We start from the raw sequence: 27,006 nt of genomic DNA on the forward strand, positions 1-27,006 counted from the left end.
CATTTTTCTGAGAAGGCTCTACTATCCAGAATATATAAAAAATTCTTGCTAGATGCAGTGGCTCATTCCAGTAATCCCAACACTTTGGGAGGCCAAGGTGGACAGATCATCTGAGGTCAGGAGTTTGACAATAGCCTGGCCAACATGGTGAAACCCCGTCTCTAATAAAAAAATACAAGAATTAGCTGGGTGTGGTGGCACATGCCTGTAATTCCAGCTGCTCAGGAGGCTGAGGCATGAGAATTGCTGGAACCTGGGAGGCAGAGGTTGCAGTGAGCCAGGATCATGCCACTGCACTCCAGCCTGGGCAACAGAGACCCTGTCTCAAAAAGAAAAAAAAAAAATGGACAAAGGATTTGAACATATATTTATATATTCCATAGTTCAATAGCCAATATACACCTGAAGCAATGCTCAACATCGTTATCAGAGAAATGCAAATCAAAACCAAAATGAGGTATTACTTTTTACCCACTAGGATATAATAAAAAAGACATTAACAAGTGTTTGTGAGGACGTGTAGAAATTAGAACAATAGCCAAAAAGTGGAAGCAACTCAAATGTCTGTCAATTGATGAATGGAAAAATAAATATGGTATATACATATAATAGAATATATATATATATGTATATTTTTTGAGACAGAGTCTCGCTCTGTCTGCCATGCTGGAGTGCACTGGTGTGACCTCAGCTCATCGCAACCTCTGTCTCCTGGGCTCAAGCAATTCTTCTGCCTCAGCCTCCTGAGTAGCTGGGATTACAGGCATGTGCCGCCATGCTCAGCTAATTTTTGTATTTTTAGTAGAGACGGGGTTTCTCCATGTTGGCCAGGCTGGTATTGAACTTCTGACCTCAGGCAATCCTCCCACCTCGGCCTCCCAAGGTTCTGGGATTACGGGCGTGAGCAACTGCGCCCAGCCTTACAATAGAATGTTAATCAGCCACCAAAAGGAATGAAGTACTGATACATGCAATAATGTGGATGAACCTTGAAAACATGCCAAATGAGAGAAGCCAGTCACAATAGGCCACATATTATACAATTTTGTGATTTCACTAATATCAAATGCCCAAAATAGGCAAATCCATGGAGACAGAAAATAGATTAGTAGATTCTAGGGCTGGGGGTTTGGGGGGCCATGGGAAATAGGAAGTGACTGCTAATAGATATGGCATTTCTTTTTGAGGTAATGATAATATTCTAACATTAATTGTGCCAATGGTTGCACAACCTTGTGAATATACTACAATCATTGAATTGCACATTTTAAGGGTCTGTGAATTATATCTTAATATAGAATTTTAGGGTCTGTGAATTATATCTTAATAAATATATAAAGGCATACTTTGTTTTATTATGCTTTGCTTTATTGCACTTTGCAGATAATTGCATTTTTTACAAGTTGAAGGTTTGTGGCAATCCTGTGTTGATCAAGCTGTTGGTACCACATTTCTAGTAGCATGTGCTCACTATTGAGTCTCTGTATTGGAATTTTTAAGCAATGAGATATTTTTAAATTAAGGCATGCACATTGTATTTTTAGACATAATGCTATTATATACTTAATAGACTACAGTATAGCATAAACATAACTTTTATCACTGGGAAACCAAAAATTTTGTGTGACTCACTTTATTGCTATATTAGCTTTATTGCAGTGGTCTAGAACTGAAATTGCAGTGTATTTGAGGTATGCCTGTACAGCTTGATTTTTTTTTTTTGTAGCTCCTGGACTTTCATTCAGATGACTTCTTACGAAGTTTAGGAAAGAACCCTGTACTGGGAGGTGCCCTTGGTCCCTTTTGAAAATTGCCACTCACTGTGTGACCTTGAGTAGGTCATTTTTCTCAGGGTGTTTTATGATTTATATCATGAGATTCCTCCCTGCAGTTCCTTTCAGCTGTGACATTTTATTATTTTTGGGAGGAACTCCTTGCTTAATAAGGGTTCTGTATAAAAGACAGGAGGTTTGTTCCTTCCCGGTGTCTGCATCCTGTATTTTTAGGGCTTCTGTGCTTGGTCCTTGCCTTATTAAATGACCTTTGACAATTCAGTTCTGCCTAGATTTGGGTTTCCTTGTCTGTAAAATGGGCTTGTCCATTAAAAGTTCTTACTGGTTCTCTCATTCAAGGATTCTTATAGAGCTGGGTATAGGCCTGGAAGCTAAGATTTTCAGAAATCAGCAGCTGTCCCAATGGCAAATATTGTTTTATATTTTTCTACTGATGCTTCTCAAAGGAAAAATTTAAAAATTGCCAGCTGGAATCCGAGGAAAATACTAAGGAGTTCTTTGCCAGGAGACTTCTGAAAGGGGTGGAGGCTTGCCTGCTGGGTGTTTACAAAAAGTTCGTTGATCTCCGCCCCTCTAGGCTTTATTTTCCCCTCTGAGCATGGACTAAACATCCTTATTTCAGCGCTATTCTTTAACACCCATTTAGGACCTAGAGGCCTGTACTGGCTCTGACTTGTGTTCTGAACTTAGGAGGCTGAGTGAGCAAACACTTAGACCTCATCTTCAGTCATTTAGCACACGAACACTCCAGAGAACCTAGACCTGTTACAGCTGTGAGCTGTGGCCACCTCACCGAGCCATGATAAAAATCCTGCTATTGGTTTGAGGCTTGACAGATCTCAAATAAAAGGTTTGTCATGCAGTAGCCAAGAGGATCTTCTGAGGGAACAGGTGCCATCTGTCCTCAGCAGCCTCAGAACTTGGGAAGAGGGAAGAGCGATCAGACTGGCTCAGCACAGGGCCACTTCAAGGTCCATTTTCTGGTAGTAGAAGGCATGCTCAGTCCTCACTATGTGGCTCCAGAGTAGCACACTGCCCTTTATGATCTTTTTCACTCTGCAGAGTTGGCTCTGGGCTTACAGGCCCACCAAGGGCTCTCCAAACAGTACCAGTTTGGAGATGTTAGGAGATGTTATCCACCTTCTACTTCTGTTAGAGGAAACAGAGTTCCAGCTTTGAAATCAAGCTGACTGACTCTTCGCTCAGTAGCTTTGTGACCTTGGACACATTTCTAAGGTTCTCTGTGGCCCAATTTCCCCTAAATAAATGGTAGCTACTATTTTTAATTTTTAACATGTGCCTACAGTGTGCTTAGTCCTGGGCTAGGGGTTAGTATGCGCTTTGTGCTTTCAGCAGGAATATTGAGAAGAGTGCAAGAGGACTGCAGAGTAACTGTTGGGGGTTAGGGGCAGTTGGAGATAGGAAAAGAAAAGACTACGCCTTATCTTCCTTCTTCAGTGGCTCAGAAAATAAGGGAAAGTCCTCAGTGAGCAGGAGTTGTTGCTTTCCTGGCAAAGCTCACTTTGATATCTGTAGCTGTATCCTTACCCCTTCTCTCTTTTCTGTTATGCTCCAATTTGCCTTTCAAACTTTCTCCAGGATGGTTTTCCAGCCTTTTCTCAGACATGCTCAACTCTTTCCTCTTATTCTCCTGTAGAAACCCACAGCCCTTTCTACCTGCTTTTAATTAAAAAACCCCAAAAAACAATGAATACCTTTTATTACTACTGCAGCCATGGAAATAAACAGAATAAGAATAATAATACAATTAGGAATTATGAAGAAATAATTGAAATCTTAGAAGTTGATAAATTTTATAATTGGTTTAATTATAAGTACATTACTAAGTTTTAATTATTCCAATAGTCTTGTTTCTTTTGTCTGTTTAATGTTAATAAAGCTTTATTTTCTACCCCTAGTCATTTGCAGCTGGCTTCCCAGAAATCAGGATAAGGAAGCTACCTTCCTCCTTCTCTTCCTCCTCCTCCTCCTCTTCTTCTGCTTCCTCTCCTCTTCTTCCTTCTTCTTTCTTCTTTCTTCCTTTTTCTTTTTAAAAATTATACTTTAAGTTCTGGGGTACATGTGCAGAATGTGCAGGTTTGTTACATAGGTATACACGTGCCATGGTGGTTTGCTGTACCTATCAATCCATCATCTACATTAGGTATTTCTCCTAATGCTATCTCTCCCCTAGTCCCCCTTCCTGGTGTGTGATGTTCCCCTCCCTGTGTCCATGTGTTCTCATTGTTCAACTCCCACTTATGAGTGAGAACATTCGGTGTTTGGTTTTCTGTTTTTGTGTTAGTTTGCTGAGAATGATGGTTTCCAGCTTCATCCATGTCCCTGCAAAGAACATGAACTCATCCTTTTTAATGGCTTCATAGTATTCCATGGTGTATATATGCCACATTTTCTTTATCCAGTCTGTCATTGATGGGTATTTGGGTTGGTTCCAAGTCTTTGCTATTGTGTACAGTGCCGCAATAAACATATGTGTGCATGTGTCTTTATAATAGAATGAACTATAATCCTTTGGGTATATACCCAGTGATGGGATTGCTGGGTCAAATGGAATTTCTATTTGTAGATCCTTGAGGAATCACCACACTGTCTTCCACAGTAGTTGAACTAATTTACACTCCCACCAGCAGTGTAAAAGCATTCCTATTTCTCCACACCCTCTTCAGCATCTGTTGTTTCCTGACTTTTTAATGATTGCCATTCTAACTGGTGTGAGATGGTATCTCACTGTACTTTTAATTTGCATTTCTCTAGTGGCCAATGATGATGAGCTTTTTTTCATATGTTTGTTGGCTACATAAATGTCATCTTTTGAGAAGTGTCTGTTCATATCCTTTGACCACTTTTTGATGGGGTTGTTCGTTTTTTTCTTATAAATTTAAGTTCTTTGTAGATTCTGGATATTATCCCTTTGTCAGATGGATAGATTGCAAAATTTTTCTCCCATTCTATAGGTTACCTGTTCACTGATAATAGTTTCTGTTGCTGTACAGAAGCTCTTAAATTTAATTAGATCCCATTTGTCAATTTTGGCTTTTTTGCCATTGCTTTTGGCATTTTAGTCATGAAGTCTTTGCCCATGCCTATGTCTTGAATGGTAATTGCCTAGGTTTTCTTCTAGGGTATTTATGGTTTTAGGTCTTACGTTTAAGTCTTTAATCCATCTTAAGTTAATTTATGTATAAGGTGCAAGGAAAGGGTCCAGTTTCAGTTTTCTGCATATGGCTAGCCAGTTTTCTCAACACCATTTGTTAAATGGGGAATCCATTCCCCATTGCTTTTGTCAGGTTTGTCAAAAATCAAATGGCTATAGATGTGTGGCATTACTTCTGAGGCCTCTGTTCTGTTACATTGATTTGTGTATCTGTTTTGGTACCAGTACCATGATGTTTAGGTTACTGTAGCCTTATTAGTATAGTTTGAAGTCAGGTGGTGTGATGTGATGCCTCCAGCTTTATTCTTTTTGCTTAGGATTGTCTTGGCTATGTGAGCTCTTTTTTGGTTCCATATGAAATTTAAAGTAGTTTTTTCTAATTCTGTGAAGAAAGTCACTGGTAGCTTGATGGGGATAGCATTGGATCTATAAATTGCTTTGGGCAGTGTGGCCATTTTCATGATACTGATTTTTCCTATCTATTACCATGGAATGTTTTTCCATTTGTTTGTGTCCTTTCTCATTTCCTTGAGCAGTGGTTTGTAGTTCTTCTTGAAGAGGTCCTTCACATTCCTTGTAAGTTGAATTCCTAGGTATTTAATTCTCTTTGTGGTAATTGTGAATGGGAGTTCACTCATGATTTGGCTCTCTGTTTGTCTGTTATTGGTGTATAGGAATGCTTGTGATTTCTGCACATTGATTTTGTATCCTGAAACTTTGCTGAAGTTGCTTATCAGCTTAAGGAGATTTTAGGCTGAGACGATTCGGTTTTCTAAATATATAGTCATGTCATCTGCAAACAGAGAAAATTTGACTTCCTCTCTTCCTATTTGAATATGTTTTATTTCTTTCTCTTGCCTGACTGCCCTGGCCAGAACTTCTAATACTATGTTGAATAGGAATGGTGAAAAAGGGTATCCTTGTCTTGTGCCAGTTTTCAAAGGGAATTCATCCAACTTTTGCCCATTCAGTATGATATTGGCTGTGCGTTTGTCATAAATAGCTTATTCTTTTGAGACACATTCCATCAATACCTAGCTTATTGAGAGTTTTTAGCATGAAGGGGTGTTGAATTTATCAAAGGCCTTCTCTGCATCTATTGAGATAGTCATGTAGTTTTTGTTACTGGTTCTGTTTATGTGATGGATTACGTTTATTGATTTGCATATGTTGAACCAGTCTTGCATCCCAGGGATAAAGCTGACTTGATTGTAGTGGATAAGCTTTTTTATGTACTGCTGGTTTCGTTTTGCCAGTATTTTATTGAGGATTTTTCCATCAATGTTCATCATGGATATTGGCCTGAAATTTTCTTTTTTAGTTGTCTCTCTGCCAGGTTTTAGTATCAGGCTGATACTGGCCTCATAAAATGAGTTAGGGAGGAGTCCCTTTTTTCTACTGTTTAGAATAGTTTCAGAAGAAATGGTATCAGTTCTTCTTTGCACTTCTGGTAGAATTTGACTGTGAATCCGTCTGGTCCTGGACTTTTTTTGGTTGGTAGGCTATTAATTACTGCTTCAATTTCAGACTTTGTTATGGGCCTATTCAGGGATTCAACTTCTTCCTGGTTTAGACTTAGGAGGGTGTATATGTCCAGGAATTTATCCATTTCTTCTAGATATTCTAGATTATTTGTGTAGAGGTGTTTATAGTATTTTCTGATGGTAGTTTGTATTTCTGTGGAATCAGTGGTGATATCCCCTTTATCATTTTTTACTGTGTCTATTAGATTCTTCTCTCTTTTCTTCTTTATTAGTCTGGCTAGTGGTCTATTTTGTTGATTTTTTTAAAAAGAAAACCAGCTCCTGCCGGGCATGATGGCTCACGCCTATAATCCCAGCACTTTGGGAGGCCGAGGCAGGTGGATCATGAGGTCAAGAGATCGAGACCATCCTGGTCAACAAGGTGAAACCCCGTCTCTACTAAAAATACAAAAATTAGCTGGGCATGGTGGTGCGTGCCTGTAGTCCCAGCTACTTGGGAGGCTGAGGCATGAGAATTGCTTGAACCCAGGAGGCGGAGGTTGTGGTGAGCCAAGATCATGCCATTGCACTCCAGTCTGAGTAATGAGCAAAACTCAGTCTCAAAAAAACCAGCTCCTGGATTCATTAATTCTTTTAAGGGTTTTTTTTGTGTGTGTGTGTCTTTGTCTCCTTTAGTTCTGCTCTGATCTTATTTCTTGTCTTCTGCTAGCTTTTGAATTTGTTTGCTCTTATTATTCGTTCTTTTAATTGTGATGTTAAGGTGTTTCCTGTTTTCTTTTGTGGGTATCTAGTGCTATAGTTTTCCTTCTAAACACTGCTTTAGCTGTGTCCCAGATGTTCTGGAATGTGGTGTCTTTGTTCTCATTGGTTTCAAAGAACTTAGGTATTTCTGCCTTAATTTTGTTATTTACCCAGTAGTCATTCAGGAACAGGTTATTCAGTTTCCAGTAGTCATGCAGTTTTGAGTGAGTTTTTTAATCCTGAGTTTTAATTTGATTGCACAGTGGTCTAAGACTGTTACGATTTTTGTTCTTTTGCACTTGCTGAGAAGTGTTTTACTTCCAATTGTGTGGTCAATTTTAGAATAAGTGCGATGTGGTGCTGAAAGAATGTATATTCTGTGGATTTGTGGTGGAGGGCTCTGTAGATGTCTATTAGGTCTGCTTGGTCCTGAGTTGAGTTCAAGTCCTGAATATCCTTGTTAATTTTATGTCTCGTTGATCTGTCTAATATTAACAGTGGGGTGTTAAAGTCTCCCACTATTACTGTGTGGGAGTCTAAGTCTCTTTGTAGGTCTCTAATAACTTGCTTTATGAATCTGGGTGCTTCTGTATTGGGTGCATACATATTTAGGATAGTGAACTCTTCTTGTTGCATTGATCCCTTTACCATTATGTAATGCCCTTCTTTGTCTTTTGATCTTTGTTGGTTTAAAGTCTGCTTGTCAGAGACTAGGATTGCAACCCCTGTCTTTTTTTTTTTTTTTCCTTTTCATTTGCTTGGTACGTATTCTTCCATCCCTTTATTCTGAGCCTGTGTGTGTCTTTGCACATGAGATGAGTCTCCTGAATATAGCACACCAATGGGTCTTGACCGTTTATCCAATTTCCCAGTCTGTGTCTTTTAATTGGAGTATTTAGCCCATTTACATTTAAGGTTAATATTGTTATGTATAAATTTGATCCTGTCATTATGATGCTAGCTGATTATTTTGTCCGTTAGTTGATGCAGTTTCTTCATAGTGTTGATGGTCTTTACAATTTGGTATGTTTTTGCAGTGGCTGGTACTGGCTGTTCCTTTCCATGGTTAGTGCTTCTTTCAGGAGCTCTTGTAAGGCAGGCCTGGTGGTGACAAAATCTCTCAGCATTTGCTTGTCTGTAAAGGATTTTATTTCTCCTTCACTTATGAAGCTTAGTTTGGCTGGATATAAAATTCTGGATTCAAAATTCTTTTCCTTAAGAATGCTGAATATTGGCCCCCACTCTCTTGTAATTTAAAAGGTTTCTGCTGGGAGATCCGCTGTTAGTCTGATGGGCTTCCCTTTGTGGGTAACCCAACCTTTCTCTCTGGCTGCCCTTAACATTTTTTCCTTTATTTCAACTTTGGTGAATCTGCTGATTATGTGTCTTGGGGTTGCTCTTCTCAAGGAGTATCTTTGTAGTGTCCTCTGTATTTCCTGAATGTGAATATTGGCCTGTCCTGTTAGGTTGGGGAAGTTCTCCTGAAGAATACTCTAAATAGTGTTTTCCAACTTGGTTCCATTCTCTCTATCACTTTCAGGTACACCAATGAAATGTAGGTTTGGTGTTTTCTTTCTTTCTTTCTTTTGAGACAGAGTCTTGCTCTGTCGCACAGGCTAGAGTTCAGTTGTGCTATCTTGGCCTACTGCAACCTCCGCCTCCTGGGTTCAAGCAATTCTCCTGCCTCAGCCTCCTGAGTAGCTGTGATTACAGTTGCCCTCCACAATGCCCAACTAATTTTTGTATTTTTAGTAGAGACAGTGTTTTACCACGTTGGCCAGACTGGTCTCGAACTCCTGACCTCGGGTGATTCACCCCACCTCAGCCTCCCAAAGTGCTAGGATTATAGGTGTGAGCCACTGCACCCGGCACACATCCACATTCTTAATTATCTCCTGGTATGTCCATCTGAATATTTCCAAGACACCCCAAAGTGCTGTCATTTACACCTACACATTCAGTCTTGTTAGTAATCACCCATTCTATCTCTTTAGTAATTCTGTGGTATTGCATTTTACAGTTGAGGAAACTGAGGTCTAGATAGGGGAAGCAAATTTCATAGCAAATTGGGACAGAGGCAAGCATAGAATCAGGCTTCCTAACACTCAGTGTGGGATGCTTCCCTTGATAGCACAAGAATTTCTGTACACAGACCTTAATGTTTAATCTTAAGGCCTGATTATTTGGCCTTTGGGTCTTCACTGCCCTGATGGCAATGCCGCTATCAGCTTCCAGGATGTTGTGTGGGGGAAAACTCAGGTCCTGGAACTCTTAGCGTCAAGAGTTCCAAGAGTCTAGCTTGAGCTAGATCAGGGCCATATAGACATCTCCACTGTAAGACATGTTTGCTTTAACAAAACAGAAACAATATTTGCTGTGTGAATATGAAAGTTGTAATGAGGAAGTGTGGTGTAGCAGAAAGATAATGTAGTTGAGCAAATCTGGACTTAAACCCAGCTGGGTCACTTTTTATGAACTCTAGCAAGTCAGTATCCCTTACAGAACCTCAGTTTCTTGGTCTACAGAATAGGAATACTAATAACCTATTTTACATAGTAGTTGAGAGGATAAGAGATGATGAATCTAATGCCTGATAGGTTTTATATTTTCTCTATTTCCCTTCCTTTTTTATATGGATTAAGGGAAGGGAGATATTATCATACTTGAAGCTTGTTAATAAAGAATCAATCCTTCCAAGATTTATTGAGTGACTTCTGTATGCTGGTTGATGTTATGCTGTGCACTGGCATATATAGTCCAGTGATGATCTCTAGGAACCTTGAAGAGTAAATCGACCATGTTACACTCATCTTTCTACCGAGCTTGATAACTCATGGATGTGGCAGGTAGTATTTTTGGACTTTAGCTATGCATTTGGCAAGGCAGAGGGTTGGATAGGATGGATATTTGTATATTTAAGTGGAGGAATCCAGTGGGTACTGATAGGTGATAGAAACAATATTACCTTAGAGGGCGGGACTGACTGTTAGATCTTATCCTTGGCCTTGGTTATTCAGTATTCTTATTCATGACTTGGATGAGAATATGAAGCTGGGCAAAATAATAGAACTGATTCCAAACTGACCTAGATAAGGTAGAATAAGAAACCAAATGAAATTACTAGGCCCAATTTGCATGCCCACCTTAAGTACTGTGAAGTATTGGAATAGGGGAAGGTGTTCGTTGCATGGTCTTGTTTGAACAAGGATACCATTGACTTTTGGTAAGAGTATAAAGGAGATATTGAAGTTGAGAAACCCTAGGAAATCAAGATTAAGAGTCCTTAACAAACAGGGGAGACAAAGAGTACCCCAGGCTCTGGTAGTGGTTGTGGAGGAGGCAAGTATGTTCTAGAAAGGAAGGCAACTCACTGTGCTGCAGAAATATCTCCTCTTGGAACTTGAAAGACAGGAGAGTGAGGGCTTGAGTATGGCTAGACTTGTAGCCTGCCTGGAGGCTAGGGGACAGCCACTAGAGAACCCTCAGTTTTCTTTCAGAGAGCCTGGAATAAATATATGAGTGACATGGCCACCACTCTGACCTAGTAACCCCCCTCCCTTGGATGGAAATAGGATGTGTTAATCTGTCTTCGGTCCCATCTCATCCTCATTTCCTGCTGTTTAGCCTTTCTGTAAGGAGCTATGATGATAACTCTTTTTGTCAAATATGGGCATCAGTATAATATGGTTTCTTTTTCTGGTGTCTTGATCCTCCCTTAACTTGGGGGCTCTACCTCGGTCCTTTTGGATTTCCACTGGCCCCATGTCCTTACTATGTCCAAGGATCATGCCAGTCCTACCTCCTCCTTAGCTATCTAAGGGCAACTTACTGTACACAGTTATATCATTAGCCCTGGCATAACTCTCTTTTTTCCCTCTTTCCCTGACACTTACATCTAGGGCTCCTCTGAGCCCACAGCACGACCTAGACAGAGGATCTCTGTCTCCTGACAGCCATCTCCTTCTTATAATGCCCCTTTCAAGTCTCTTGTGCTGTAGCACAGAGCCGAGATCTGGTATGCCAGGAACAATGTTAGTTCCAGAAGTGCCTCTGTCCTGATAGGCTAAGTTTTTAGGATATGGCTTTTGCTTTTTATCTTTTGGTGTCATTTTTTTTGTTTAGCATTTAAATTTTTCTCTGGACACTGGGCGTTCTTTGAACCCCAGCTGATGGCTGGGGCCCTCATGCTTCACTGAATTGCTACCAGGTGTTCTCTGGAAATAGCACTGGCCTTCAATTGCTGATAGGTGTAATGTCTCATCATACCAGTCTTTTGATGCTATCCTGTTCTGCCAAGTCTCTGGATTTTACAATAGCCTAGAAATGTTCTCCATTGGTTGAGACTTCTGGACCTTTCCCTGATCTGTACCAAGAATGGCCTGGTAGTCCAGGAGACCTAGTTCCTATAGTGATTTCAGTCCTACAGCCAGACCTGAGGCTCTGGTTACGTTGCTTTATATCCTTTATACCAGCCATCTCCATTTGCCTACTGTAGCACTTCAGAATTGCCTACCCTGTAGGATGGAAGCCACTACATCTGGGAATATGGGGTCATCCTAGCCCAGAGACGGCTGGGGTATATTGAGAAGGCACTAGTTCTCTCGTCTTAACTACATCTTATGGAAGTGTGATATAATAAGCTTTCTGTATTGCTGTAAGGCTTCTCATTTCTAAACAAAGCCTTAGCTAGCAGAGAGATAGACACAGAGCTTACTGTAATAGTGTATGGCAAGTGTGTGTCTAGAAGAGAAAAATCCTTCTCAGTGGGAGAGTGTGTCTGTCATGGAGGGCTTCATAGAGGAGGGATGCAGCAGAGTTTGCAAGGCTAATTGTGCAGTGGGCACCCTGACTCACCATGTCCTCCCCTCTCTGGCAGTGACCCGCCATAATCACCTCAAGGACTTTATGCTGGTGGTGTCTATCGTTATTGGTGTGGGCGGTTGCTGGTTTGCCTATATCCAGAACCGCTACTCCAAGGAGCACATGAAGAAGATGATGAAAGACTTGGAGGGGTTACACCGAGCTGAGCAGAGTCTGCATGACCTTCAGGAAAGGTAAGGCCCTGCCATCTCTTGGGAACCTCCCATTTCCACCTGGGTATGAGCCACTTGGACCCTGAGACCTTGCCAACATGGCAGCCCAGGCTGTGTCATCCTTACAAAAGTATATTGCAAGTCTAGGTTGATATTCCAATTGTCCTGGGCAGTTATTCCTCCTGGGGAGAAGCTTGTTTCTATGTTTTTTGCTTCTTAGCTTCAGAGGGAGAAATGTGTAGCTGCCAGAGGTCTTGAGCTTCCCATGGCTTGTTATGAGGTCATTCTAACTTCATCCTGTGTCTAGACTGCTTCTCTTAGCATATAAATAGATATAATTAATTGTTCTTTACTATTCCCCAAAGAAACCTCACAGACCTTCCTTCTTACTGTTCTTAGTTCTTTCTTGTATGGAATCTAAATCTCATCAACATTGACTTACTGTATGACTTTGGTTAAATCTCTTTGCCTCCCAGGACTTATTTCCTCATTGGTAATATGAAGGGATTGACCTAGGAGAATGCTAAACTCTCCTTGGAGAACACTTCTAATTCAGATGGTCTGGGATTCTGTTGAAATAAAATATGACTTCAAAACTGTGGCGGAAGAGTTGGCTGTGAAAAGAGTGCCCGTCAGTCAGTCAGTCAGTCAGTCAGTCAGTCAGTCAGTCAGTCAGCCAGCCAGTCAGCCAGCCAGCCAGCCAGCCAGCCAGCCAGCCTGCCTGCCTGTGTACTTCCTGACATCTAGGAACCAGTTTTGTGATGGCAGTTGTAAGAAATTCACTGTTCCTCGGCCGGGCGCAATGGCTCACACCTGTAATCCCAGCACTTTGGGAGGCCGAGGCGGGCGGATCACGAGGTCAAGAGATCGAGACCGTCCTGGCCAACATGCTGAAACCCTGTCTCTACTAAAAAGACAAAAATTAGCTGGGCATGGTGGCATGTGCCTGTAATCCCAGCTACTTGGGAGGCTGAGGCAGGAGAATTCCTTGAACCTGGGAAGCGGAGGTTGCAGTGAGCCGAGATCGTGCTACTGCACTCCAGCCTGGCAACAGAGTGAGACTCCATCTCAAAAAAAAAAAAGGCGGGTGCGGGGGGAGAAGAAATTTACTGTTCCTGAGGAAACAAAACTTACCCACAAGAAGCAGCTGTGAGAGCACACTTAATACAGACTCAGTTTCAGACTCAGCTAATAGGATAAGAACTCCAATGACTAGAAAGACAAAGAGGTGGATGAGTGGATGTGGGGACTCTGAGGAGGTGGCCTTGAAAGATGGGTAGGGAGGTCCTGGGTGTTAAGATTGAGTATATAGGATGGGGCCAGATCCCTGGGACCTTAAGATGCATGTGGGGAAGTTAGTTCGATGCAGAAAGCAAATCAGGTTTTTTTGGTTTTTGCTTTCAAGAAGAGGAGAGACTTATTTAGGACTGTCTTTTAGAAAATGATTCTGGAAGCATAGGGACTCTAGTTGGGAAGTCTTTGCAGGAATCCATGTAAAAGGAAATGAAGTCTTGTCTTTTCATTTATTTCTATTTATTATTATTTTTTTGACTCAGGATCTTGCTCTGTTGTCCAGGCTGAAGTTCAATATCATGAATATAGCTCACTGTAGCCTCAGCCTCCTGGGCTCAAGAGATCCTCCTGCTTTAACCTCCTTTACAGATGGAACCACAGGTGCATGCCACCATGCCCAGACTAATTTTTTTTTATTTTTTTGTAGATATGGGTCTTGCTGTGTTGCCCAGGTTTTTCCTGAACTTCTGGATTTAAGAGGTCTACCTCAGCCTCCCAAAGTGCTGGAAATACAGGCCTGAGCGACTGTGCCCAGTCATTGTGTTATTTTTAAATGATAGACACTATTTTCTTTGGAGGGGTGGGTAAAGACTTCTTGTGAGTCAAGTATTAAATACTTAAATGCATTATTGCTTTTAATCACTACAGCTCTTTGAAATAGGTACTATTAGGAAATGAAGGCTCAGAGGAGGTAAGTGCTTTGCTCAGGGTCATATATCAGTAAGTAGTGAATTAGGAATTTTGACACTCCAGAGTGCTACCTTTACTAAGGTAGTAGTCTTATTGGATTTCTTTCCATGGGTTGGGCTTCTAGGGAGCAAGAGGGGTCTAATCTCTAAGCTGATTCCTGGCTACTCTGCTGGGCCCCTTGTTCTTGGGCCCGTTGCCAATTAGGGGCTAACTGCTGCTGTATGAGCAGTCCCCATACCTCATTTGTTTGTAAAGCATATACTGTTTCCATTCCGAAGGCAAAAAAATCTAGGCAGGAGACATTCCAAGTTTGGGGATAAAACTAAGCTCCCAGCACTCCCTGCTCCCCAAGGCTTCCAGAGCTAAATGACCACTGTGGCACTTAGAAAGAGACAAAGACACCCTTCCCCTTGTCCCCCTAGAGACAGGCTTGGGCACATGCACACATGTATCCTCCACTGAGTGTCCAGAGCCCACATGCCACTTGGTTCCTCCTTATATTAACAGACCTGCATTGCCAGCTGTCGCAGAGCTTTATTACAGAGTTCCTGATAATTTATGTGAATAAATATAATTCTACATGTACATTCCAGTTATGATTTCATTGAGTTTCAAGATAATTATTTGAGGCATGCAGGAATCTTGATTCCCATTTTGCTGTGAAGAAAACAGGCAAAACTTGTTCATAGTCACACAACTGCTTAGATCCAGGACTAATTGCAGTGCTATTTGTTGTTGCCTTGGAGTGACAACAACAGTGTTTAATTGTATACTTATTTGCTCATTTCTGCACCCAACAATAATTATTGATCTCCATCTCTAACAGACCTTATTGGAACTATGAAAGGGGGGTCAATCTCGATTATACTTTAAAGGAGCTCGCTATTATAAAGGACAGACATATCATAGTATTGGCTTTTCTCAAGAGGCTGCTTTCAGAGAGGACAATATTTCAGTGAAGAAGTGAATTCTTAATGGTGTAACTTTACGCAGTTGAGTCATAGCATAGTACATTAAAGGAGGATATTCAGCAAGGGAAGGAGATGGGGGCAGGAAATGGTGCCTCTGATTTGTCTTTACCTATGCATATGGTGCCATCTGGTGTTCACTTTCAGGGGGTTCAACTCCCTTTCTCTTCAAAGAGAAAGTAGACAGATTACAATTTGCGGGAAGTTTGCAGCCTAACATTTCCTTCTCTTACCTCCTTGCTTGTTCCATGATATCTTTTGAAGTCTCCGCCACTGATAGCTCTGGAGAGGTTTTTTTTACAGATTGAGTTCTGTTTGTTTTCTCTGTTTCACCTACTTAATTAACTCAGTGGTCAGTGTTCTCTATGGGTCCTTCTTGTTCTGTAGTCTATCCTTCCTTTTCTGTATCTTAAGTCTAAGCTATATAACTCACCTCTTCTTCACCATCCTTTCCCCCTCCTAATCTGGCCCCCTGGCAACCTGGAGGTTTTTGCTTAGGAAGGAAGACCAGCTAGTAAAGTCCTTTCTCTCTTCCAAAGGGATTAGCAAACTCTCAGTCTTTGTTCTGGGTCTAGCCCAAGTCTTTCCTTCCCTGACTGCTTTCAGGCAGAGCTGATTACCTGATCTTTTGGGCTCATCCAACATTATATATATATATATATATATTTAATTATAGAATTTGTCATATTGTGTACAGTTATCTGTTTACCTGTCTTTGTTGGAGTAAATAATGAGCTCTTCAGTGGCAGGGAGAGCTTTCTGATTTATCACCATATATTTAGGGCTTAGCACAGTGCTTGGCACTTAGTAGGCCCTCAAAAGAACTTGGTGAATGAATGAGTGGATTAACATAGATAGCCATGTGGAGGAAAGAACTGAGGAAGGGAGAAGGCTTGTTTAGCTGGATGGAAGGTTTTGTTAGTGAACTGAGGGAATGTGCATGACGGTGCAAGGGTAGACTTAGATTAGAACTCATGCCGTTGTGATCTTACCCACTAAGGAAGATACTTAGGAAAGGAACTCAGGGCCTAGGGGCAGCAGGGGAGTCTCCTGAGCCCTGCCCAGCCCCTTTGGCGTAAATTTAATTTGTTTTGTGCTTCTGGGAATAGAAGCTTAGGAGTCCAAGAGGTCTAGTTCAATAGTTCCTTCCTCATCTTCCTTAATCCACGCCTCTGCTGCTAGTCCCAGTTATTTCTCAGCCATTAGGTTTTCCTTGGATCTTTTTGTCTTACTTGTAGGGTATTCTACATTTATTGAACTTTCTAGAGAGCACTATATTAGGGGAATAATTGTGGCAAAGTCACACAGATTGAAATTCTAGCTTCAGTTCTTCCCGTAAGTTGCTTTCCCTCTCTAAGGCTCCCTATATGCTTGTCCTAGGCTGATTATGATACTAATATATCATTATCTGCTGAGAAGACAAATGGAAAATACCTTGTAAACTGGTACTTGTTATGATTTTAGTATGAGATAGTTTAGAGGAGGGATTCAGATGCCTGAGAACCTGGTTTTACAGCCTTGATTACTGTCAACAAAATAAAATGATGGCCAATATCTGAATTAAGTAATGACTGTGGTTTCTATTGACCCTGAGCTAGCTCAGAGCCAGAGAGTCAGCAGAGCAGGGAGAGTATATGCTGAGAGTTAGAGCTCTCATTTTCCTCTTTGATGCCATGACTTATGGCATGTTGGCTGGCATCTGCTTGCCTGGCCTCCTTCAGCTCCCTATATCACCCCCCAGGCTGCACAAGGCCCAGGAGGAGCACCGCACAGTGGAGGTGGAGAAGGTCCATCTGGAGAAGAAGCTGCGCGATGAGATCAACCTTGCTAAGCAGGAAGCCCAGCGGCTGAAGGAGTTGCGGGAGGGTACTGAGAATGAGCGGAGCCGCCAAAAATATGCTGAGGAGGAGTTGGAGCAGGTAGGAGAGTCCACAAATTCCTAGACATCTTGAGGGGTGGGCAAAGGGCAGGGGCCCAGGATCTGGCTGGAAAGTTTCATGTGTGAGTACTTTGAAATATGGTCCAAAGACTATGTTCTAGAGTCACTGGACTCTTACCGATAAGAATAGTAGAAAACTTGTAAAAAACAGTCACCATGGGCTGGGCTCAGTGGCTCATGCCTGTAATCCCAGCACTTTGGGAGACTGAGGTGGGCCGATCACAAGGTCAGGAGTTTGAGACCAGGCTGGCCAACATGGTGAAATCCCATCTCTACTAAAATTACAAAAATTAGCCGGCTGTGGTGGCAGGTGCCTGTAGTCCCAGCTACTCAGGAGACTGAGGCAGGAGAATCACTTGAACCCAGGAGGCAGAGGTTGCAGTGAGCCAAGATCACATCACTGCACTCCAGCCTCGGTGACAGTGCAAGACTCCATCTCAGGAAAAAAAAAAAAGAATCACTATGGGCTGGGCACAGTGGCTCACGCCTTTAATCCCAGCACTTTGGGAGGCCCAGGTGGGTGGATCACCTGACGTCAGGAGTTTGAGATAAGCCTGGCCAACATGGTGAAACTTCGTAGCTACTAAAAGTACAAAAAAAATTAGCAGAGTGCGGGAGCGGGCACCTGTAATCCCAGCTACTTGGGAGGCTGAGGCAGGAGAGTCACTTGAACCCAGGAGGTGGAAGTTGCAGTGATTGAGATAGTGCCATTGCACTCCAGCCTGGGCGACAAGAGTGAATCTGTATCTCAAAAAAAAAAAAAAAAAAAAAAAAAAGAATTACAAAAATGTATAAAAATACTATAATTTATTTATCCACTCTTCTGTTGATAAACATTTGGGTTGTCTGCAGTTTTTTGACTGTTACTAATAATATTGCTATGAACCGTCCTGCATATGTCTCTTGGTGGGCATAAGCACTCATTTCTGTTGGACATATAACAGTGTATTCGTGAATTTAGCTTTATTAGAAACTGTCAAACGGTTTTCCAAAGTGATTGTACAAATCTATACTGTCACAACAGTGTAAGAGAATTCTAGTTGATCCATGACCTGAGTATTTTTAGGCATTTTAATTTTAAACATTCTGGTAAATACATAGTAGTATCTTGTGATTTTAATTTTCGTTTCCCTAATATTGTTAAACATCTTTTTATAAATTTATTGGCCATTTGATTTGGAAATCTATTCTCATTTTAAAAATTGAGTTGTCCTTTTCTTATTGATTTGTAAGCATTCTTTATATATTTTAGATGTTAGTCTTTTGTCAACATACTATAAATATACAGATATATAGAAAATATTGGGGCCGGGCGCGGTGGCTCAAGCCTGTAATCCCAGCACTTTGGGAGGCCGAGGTGGGTGGATCACGAGGTCAAGAGATCGAGACCACCCTGGTCAACATGGTGAAACTCTGTCACTACTAAAAATACAAAAAATTAGCTGGGCATGGTGGTGCGTGCCTGTAATCCCAGCTACTCAGGAGGCTGAGGCAGGAGAATTGCCAGAACCCAGGAGACGGAGGTTGCGGTGAGCCGAGATCGCGCCATTGCACTCCAGCCTGGGAAACAAGAGTGAAACTCCGTCTCAAAAAAAAAAAAAAAAAGAAAATATTTTCTCAGCCTTGACTTGTTTTTTTGCTCTCTTAATACTGTCTTTTGATAAACAAAAGCTCTTGATATTAATGAAGTCTAATTTAATCAGTCTTTAAAAATGATTGATGCGGCCAGACATGGTGGCTCATGCCTGTAATCACAGCACTTTGGGATCTGAAGCTGAGGCTGGCAGATCTGTTGAGATTAGAAGTTAGAAACCAGCCTGGCAAACATGGCAAAACCCTGTCTTTACTAAAAATACAAAAATTAGCTGCGTGTGGTGGCACACACCTGTAGTCCCAGCTCTCTGGGAGGCTGAAGAAGGAGGGTCACTTGAGCCAGGAAGGCGGAAGTTGCAGTGAGCCGAGATAGGGCTACTGCACTCCACCCTGGGGAATAGAACAAGACTCCATCTCAAAAAAAAAAAAAAAAAAAAAAAAGACGATTTTTGTTTCTGTTTAAGAAATCCTTTCCTACCCCCAAGATATTTCCCTGAATTTTCTTCTGAGCCTTTATTATTTGTCTTTTCACATTTAGGTATATTATTTCAAATTAACTTTTGTATGTGATATGAGGTAGGCTGTCAAGGATCTTTTTTTCCCCCCAAGTAAGGTGATTGTTCAAGAATCTCTATTTTATATTTTTATTATCATTCAGGTCAAAAGGTTTTCTAATTTTCATTGTGGTTCCTTTTTTGGCACATGGTTATCTAGTATATTGCTTGATTTTCAACCACTTGAGCAATTTTTTACTTATCTTTCTTTTACTGATTTCTAGTTTAATTTTACTATGGTCAGAGAACATATGCTGTGTGGGTTTTGTCCTTTGAAACTTGTTGAGACTTGGTTTGTATAAAAAAAACTAAGCAATTCAGTTAAAAGGCAAAGATTATCAGATTGGATTAATGCCCAAACTCAATTATATGCTGTTTATAAGTGACACACTTTAAGTATAAGAATAAAAAAAAGGTTAAAGGCAAAGGATGAGAAGAGAGATATATGTTACAAAATAAAGCAACAAAATAAAGCAGGCTGGCCAGCTATATATTTACATAAATAGAATATAGTAATATAAAGTAGGCTTTAGGTCATAAGTATTGACCCAAAGCAATTGCTAAGTGAAATAAAGCAAGGGTAGCTATATATTAATATAAATATAATATTTACATTAATATAAAGTAGACTTTAGGTCAAGAAGTATTACTAGACCTCAAAATAGATATTGCATAATGATTAGTGGATGAATTCAATTTAATATATAACAGCTGTTAATTTCGATATATCTAATGATGTAGTCTAAAATATATACAGCAAATATTGACTGAACTAAAATGATACTAGATAAATTTTATAATCAGTTAGAGATTTTAATATACTTCTCTCAATAATAAGCCACCAAGAGCATCCATAAGGATATAACAAATTTAAAAACATGAGTAATAAATTTGGATTCCTTGACACATATAGAACACTCTGCCTAACTCTAGAGTATACTTCTTTTTAGCACTTATATATCTCTTAAAACATTACTTCTGCTCCATTCTCTCCTCTCCTTCTGAGAATCTAATATTTATGTCAGATCTTTTAACCTTATTCTGTGTGTCTCTTATGCTCAGTTCTGTTCTCCTTTTTTCTCTCTGTGCTTTGATTTGGTTATTTTCTATTGACCTATCTTTTAAGTTCTTTAATTCTGCATTCTACTGTAAGCATTCTGCTGTTTAACCCATCCAGTGGGTTCCTACTCTCAAATAATGTATTTTTCAATTCTAAAATATCCATTTTGCTCTTTTATAGGTTCCAGTTCCCTGTCCAGAATTTCTTTTATCTATAGTTTTCTTCTTTTCCTGTATTTTCCTTAACATATCAATCATAATTATTTTAAAGTTCTTATCTGGTAATTCTTACATCTGGATCATTTATGGGACTGCTTATATTTCCTCTTGATTATTAGTCATATTTTTGCCATTTATGTCTAGTAATTTATTTTTATTATATGCCAGACACTTTATATAAAAAACAATAGTGGCTCCAGATGATTTTCTCTTCCATCAGGAGGTTTTCCCCCTTTCTTTTGTGAGGTATATAGGGTAAGGAACTGATTACCTCAAGCCAATCAGAGATTGAGCTACATTTGAACTAGGTTGTAGTTTTAGTAAAATTTGGTATATCTTTCATTTGTCCCAGTTTCTCAGGTATGTCCCTCCCTGACTTTTAAATTGAAAGCTGGTAGATTTCTTTCTCCTCAGCCCTGAAAGACTGTGAGAGATTCAGTTCTGCCACATAGTAGGCTGTTTTCTTTGTGTCCCAGTAGAGATCTTCTACATTGGTCAAGCCCAATTTTCGGCTCTCACCTAAAATCATCAGTGTCTCCAGGGAAGAAAATGACAACACATCTTAGGCATTTTTCTCTCTGAATTTTAGTTTATCTAGTCTAGTTGTTCTCAAACATTTTATTCTTAGGACCCTTGATAGCTGCTTTTTTTTTTAAACGGAGTTTCCGCCCAGTGCCTAGTTTTTTTTTTGGGGGGGGGGGGGCGGGGGTGGAGACAGAATCTCACTCTGTTACCAGGCGCCAGGCTGGAGTACGGTGGCGTGATCCTGGCTCACTGCAGCCTCCGCCTCCCGGGTTCAAGCAGTTCTCCTGCCTCAGCCTCCTGAGTAGCTGGGACTACAGGCACATACCTCCAAGCCCAGCTAATTTTTGTATTTTTTAGTAGAGACGGGGTTTCACCATGTTGGCCAGGATTGTCTCGATCTCTTGACTTTGTGATCTGCCCACCTCAACCTCCCAAAGTACTGGGATTACAGGCGTGAGCCACCGTGCCCAGCCCCTAGTTTTTAAGAGTAAAGCATCCTGGCCAAGTACAGTAGTTCATGCTTGTAATCCCAGCACTTTGAGAGGCCGAGGCAGGCAGATCACCTGAGGTCAGGAGTTAAGACCAGCCTAACCAACATGATGAAACCTCCTCTCTACTAAAAATACAAAAATTAGCAGGGCGTGGTGGCAGGTGCCTGTATTCCCAGCTACTAGGGAGGCTGGAGCAGGAGAATTGCTTGAACCCAGGAGGTGGAGGTTGTAGTGAGCCGAGATCAGGCCACTGCACTCCAGCATGGGTGACAGAGCAAGACTTCGTCTCAAACAAACAAACAAAAAAACTATTTAGGACTTCAAAGTACATTTTTATAGGGGGTAGTACTGTTGATATTTAACCTACTAAAAATTACAACTGAGAAAATTAAAAAATATTAATTCATTTAAAATAATGATATCAGGCCGGGCATGGTTGCTCATGCCTGTAATCCCAGGGCTTTGGGAGGCTGAAGTGGGCAGATCACTTGAGGTCAGGAGTTTGAGACTAGACTTGCCAACATGGCAAAACCCCATATCTACTAAAAGTATAAGAATTAGCTGGGCATGGTGGCAAGCACCTGTAATCCCAGCTACTCAGGAGGCCGAGGCAGGAGAATCGCTTGAACCCAGGAGGCAAAATTGCAGTGAGCCAAGATTGCACCACTGCACTCCAGCCTGGGTGACAAAGCAAGACTCCATCTCAAAAAAAATAAATAAATAAAAAGAACTATATCAACCCCCTTATATATTAACACAAATAACATATTTTATGAAAAATGACTAAACTTTTCAAAATAAAAACAATTTTGAAAACACAATTTTTATAATTTATATAGCTTTTTCCAGATTTTGTGTTGAATCAGAATTGTTTTTCTCCCATGATGTACTTTATCCTACTGGGAAGTAGAAGTCAGGTGATAACACTTTAAAACACACACACACACACTACTTTATTTAAATGTGTGTGTTTATTAACTTTGGCTGCATATTAGAATGACTTGGAGAGCCTATTTTAATGCCCAGGCCAACACACCAGATCAATGAAATCAGTATCTCTGGGTTGGGGCCCAGATATCTGTATTTTTTAAAGTTCCTAGCTGGGCATGGTAGCTCACTCCTGTAATCCTTGTACTTTGGGAGGCAAAGGGTGGGCAGATTGCTTGAACCCAGGAGTTTGAAACCAGCCTGGGCAACATGGCAAAACTCCATCTCTGCCACAAAACAAACAAAAAAATTACCTGGGCATGGTGGTGCATGCCCAACTAATTCTATTCAGGGAACAGAAACCAAGTGAAGATTGGCACTCTCATTGCCTCTCAAAGGAATAAAGGTGTTCTGTCCTTAGCGGAGGCCCTCCTGGCCTATCTTAGGCTGTGGAGAGCACCTCAGGCTTGCTATGGGATGGTTGCCTCATTGGCTGAAGCTGGGGATAATGAGACTGCTTTCAATGCCTCTTCTCTGGGATTCTGACCAGCTGAAGATCAGTGTTCAGATAGGAAAGCTGGAGATCACTTATGCTGGTAGCCTGGATGAGACAGCAAGAAATTCTGTGTATGTAATGTCTGTATGTACTTTCAAGTCTTTTATACTTTTTTGTGCTTTGTGACTGCCTCATTGTGTGCTCCTTGCAGAGAAGTCAGTTATTTCTACTTATACATTGGTCCTCTCATGTCTTGGCTTCTGTTGGCAATGTCCATATTAGGTGTGGATATCCTCATTGTCTTGCCACCTTGTACAGAGTTCTTTTCAAAGCCCACTTGCTCTACTCCTTGAGAGAATCATAGACACAGTCTCTGGGCTAGAGGAGACTTTGGAGAGCATTCAGGACAATGCCGTTCTTAAGTACCAATCATTTTTCAGGTCTCTCTGACATGAGCTCTTCACATACCACCCATGACAGGGAACTCACTCTCTCCTGAGAACATCCCTTCCCTGATGGTTTAGATTTGCATGAGAGAAAATCTTTCCTCACACTGAATTAGGAGCTGATGTAGGAAGCACAGGGTCACACAGCCAGTTAAGTGACAGACCAAGAACCAGAACCAGATTTTCAGATTCCTGACCAGTGCTTTTTCTGTCACACTGTGATGTCTTGAAGTCTAAGCACAGACCCTGACTCTTGATAAGAAGATGATTCCTGAAGAGATCAGAGAAGATTGCTGGAATGTGCTGCAAGACTGGGAAAGTAAGCTGATGTGATAGAAAATAATGCCTTCATCTGGAACAAAAAGATCTCAATTTGAGTTCTGGTTGACACTGGACTTTGAATGGGTTAATTTTCTTTGCTATGCTTGCTTTCTTCTATATGAAATATGGAAAATAATGCTTACCCTTTCTCCTTCCTGGGAAAGTTGTAAAGCAGGATAAAAAGTCTGAGTTCTGAAGCATCATACAGAGGTGTTGGAGAGTCTTAGTATCAGTGAATGAACTCACATCATTTTGGCTGCACAGGTTCGGGAGGCCTTGAGGAAAGCAGAGAAGGAACTCGAATCACACAGCTCATGGTATGCTCCAGAGGCCCTTCAGAAGTGGCTGCAGCTGACACATGAGGTGGAGGTGCAATATTACAACATCAAGAAGCAAAATGCCGAGAAGCAGCTGCTAGTGGCCAAGGAGGGGGTGAGAACTGCCCTTCTATTGCCCTCTTCTTTTCTTTTTGCCCTTCTCCCTTTTACCTGCATATCTTCGTCTTCTCTCCCTCTCTCAGTTCCTCCCATTGGGTGGTGGGTTCTGTTTATTTTCCTAATGCTCAGTTCCTGACAATGTCCTCAGACTTCTGGAGGAGGGAATGAGGGTGCAAGGGCATTCCTGCCTGTCTTCTGGGAAAGATGAAGCAAGTGGAGGCAGGCAGAGGGAAAGCTCTGCCAGCCCCATGATGCCATGGGGACAGAGGTCCTCCTGGGGCAAAAGGGCTATCAGGGACCCCTTTGCTTCTTACTTTGCTTTCTCTATTTTGTCCCTTTCCTTTTTCTTCTCCCATTGCCTGCCTGTCTTCTTTTCCTCCTTCTCTTCTTTTTCCTTGTACAGCCTAAGTTGTGCTAGGAGGAGTGGGCCCCAACCATAGAGGAAGGCCTTTCTCATTTTTTCCAACCTTGAATCCCTGCTCTTTTTGAGCTGGGGGCCTCATCTTTGCAGGCTGAGAAGATAAAAAAGAAGAGAAACACACTCTTTGGCACCTTCCACGTGGCCCACAGCTCTTCCCTGGATGATGTAGATCATAAAATTCTAACAGCTAAGTAAGTAACAACAGTTATCTACCCTCAGAATTTGAAGGCGTACAGGGCCTCCAACACCAATTCCATTTCCTTGTTGGTGGAGGGACAGCTCTGGTCTCCTGCCTCAGCCTTGATCTATCTCCCTCCTTGCTCTTAAGCTTATGAGTTTTTGTGTTTTTTATTCACACATAACCTCCCAACTTGTTCCTCTGAGAAGAGGTTTCATTCCTGTTGGGGCTCACACCAAGTCCATGACGGCAGTTCTCTTTCCTCTGTCTTCAGGCAAGCACTGAGCGAGGTGACAGCAGCATTGCGGGAGCGTCTGCACCGCTGGCAACAGATTGAGATCCTCTGTGGCTTCCAGATTGTCAATAACCCAGGCATCCACTCACTGGTGGCTGCCCTCAACATAGACCCCAGCTGGATGGGCAGTACACGCCCCAACCCTGCCCACTTCATCATGACTGACGACGTGGATGACATGGATGAGGAGATTGTATCTCCCTTGTCCATGCAGTGTAGGTGACCTCTTTGGTGGGGGATGAAGGAAGGAACCTTTGATGCATGGGTTGAAAAGTCTATGGCCTCTGTTGTGCTTAAACAGCAGATGGAGCAGATGCCCAGGAAGGTAGTAAACTCATGACCTTGGTCAATAAAGCACAATTGCTCAGGATATTTCTTTATAGTTGTCCTTTTGATGTTCTTTCATGTTTTGTATGCCCCTTTGGGTCTATTGTGCTAAGTATCTCTCCTTCACTCTTTTTCTCTTTATTCTCCCTAACTGCCACTCTACCTACCTTTATAAAAAATAATCTCCTTTAGTGAATTTCAATGTAAAAATGGCATACATTTTGATTATTTATTGAACTCATTTATTTTGATTTTTGTTCCTTTTTCTTAATTGCTAAAGTAGATGAATGGAATTGTGTTTCTCTTTGGCTTTTTGTGAGAGGCCCTATAAAGCAATAGTCCCTTAAAGTGATACAGCCCTAAATCCTCCAAGTTGGAAAGGCATTCTTGCCCAGGAGGGATCTCCTGCACAAGCATGTCTGGCTTTCCAACTGAACTCTTGGACCCCATCCCCTCTTCCCTCTTCCTCTGTCCCAGGTCTTCCCTCTCCGTTTTCTCTCCTGAAAGTGATGAGAGTTGAGTAGAGCAGAGCCAAAAGGAACAATACTGGAATTATTCAGTGAATGAAGGGAGTTTTCCCTTACTGGCCCACAGTTGAATTTTCCTTTGGATGAGAAGCCATTTTAAGTTAATAGACTATCCCTTATGGTAAAGCTATTGTCCTAGGCCCATATTCTGCCAGTACAGGGGAAGGGCAGAAGGCGGGGGCTGGGTTAGGGGCTTAATTTCAGATTCTTTTATCAGGCCAGATTCCCACTTTGGACAGAATTTATTTGTAATTTTGTCCATAATACTTTGCCCCTGGCCAAGCCTCTTTGCTCTCCTGATCTGATAACTTGCTAGGCCTTTAATCAAAGGTGTAACAAGGACAGGATCACTGACAGGCAGAGCTTGATCCTGACTTACTGATCTAAAGGCTTCTGTGTTCTCCAGGCTGGGAGGGACCTTAATTAGCTCTGAGCTACCCAGTCCCTGCCCCCAGCCCTTCCCTTATTACATTGATGAGCAGGCCAAAGCCCTCCATAAATCAGATTCTCTTCTCCTTTTGGCCTGGCTGTTGACCCTAGATGCTGCCTGGCTGATGGGGCGTAGGTTCAGTGACCGCTCTCTCTGCTCTACATCCGCCGGCTCGGATGATCAGTCCCTCTGGAAATACCCCGGTTTGAGGAGCCCCTTTGGGGCATTTGTTTTTCTGACTTTTGGGACTAAACCAACACTCCTACCCCATGGGTCCCTTCTCCTGCCTGCTTCATGCCCCTGCTTGCTCCCTCTATCCCCTCAGCACTGTCCCTACTAACTACAGGAGGGGTTTGGGGGTAAGAAGAATCAGCCTGCTCGGCAAGAGCTGGATAGAGAATACTTACTGTGATAGAAGACTTAGGCTTCTCTCTTTAGCCCAGCTATGCAGATAATGTGGTAGCCCTTCTTCCATCTGGGCTGGGAGGGAAAGAGGGAAGGAAAAGATCACTGCTTTCTTTTCTCTTTTTCTTGTTTCTTCCTTTTCTTCCTAGTTTCTTCCATCTTTTTTCCTCTTCCCCTCCCTATTCCAGAATTCCTCATCCTTTTCATTCCCTCTTTCATACCTTGAAAGCTACCAGCAT

At 41.6% G+C, this 27,006-nt stretch overlaps 1 protein-coding gene across 9 annotated transcripts in view; it reads left to right on the forward strand.

Annotated features, from left to right (window-relative positions):
• STIM1 (stromal interaction molecule 1) overlaps nucleotides 1-27,006 on the forward strand; it is a 244,747-nt gene that overhangs the window by 209,744 nt on the left and 7,997 nt on the right. For 6 of the 9 annotated variants that reach the window (XM_074401005.1, XM_074401010.1, XM_003923399.4 and 3 more), the window contains 5 exons: nucleotides 12,070-12,247; nucleotides 16,919-17,096; nucleotides 24,012-24,179; nucleotides 24,696-24,796; nucleotides 25,058-25,293. In XM_074401005.1, coding sequence (XP_074257106.1) covers nucleotides 12,070-12,247; nucleotides 16,919-17,096; nucleotides 24,012-24,179; nucleotides 24,696-24,796; nucleotides 25,058-25,293 — 861 coding nt within the window. Of the gene's footprint in view, nucleotides 1-12,069; nucleotides 12,248-16,918; nucleotides 17,097-24,011; nucleotides 24,180-24,695; nucleotides 24,797-25,057; nucleotides 25,294-26,472; nucleotides 26,566-27,006 lie in introns of all 9 variants that reach the window. The other 3 variants (XM_010334243.3, XM_074401006.1, XM_074401008.1) reach the window with 1 other exon arrangement.

This window comes from Saimiri boliviensis, chromosome 6, assembly GCF_048565385.1.
Source record: "Saimiri boliviensis isolate mSaiBol1 chromosome 6, mSaiBol1.pri, whole genome shotgun sequence".
In the NCBI taxonomy this organism is placed as follows: Eukaryota; Metazoa; Chordata; class Mammalia; order Primates; family Cebidae; genus Saimiri; species Saimiri boliviensis.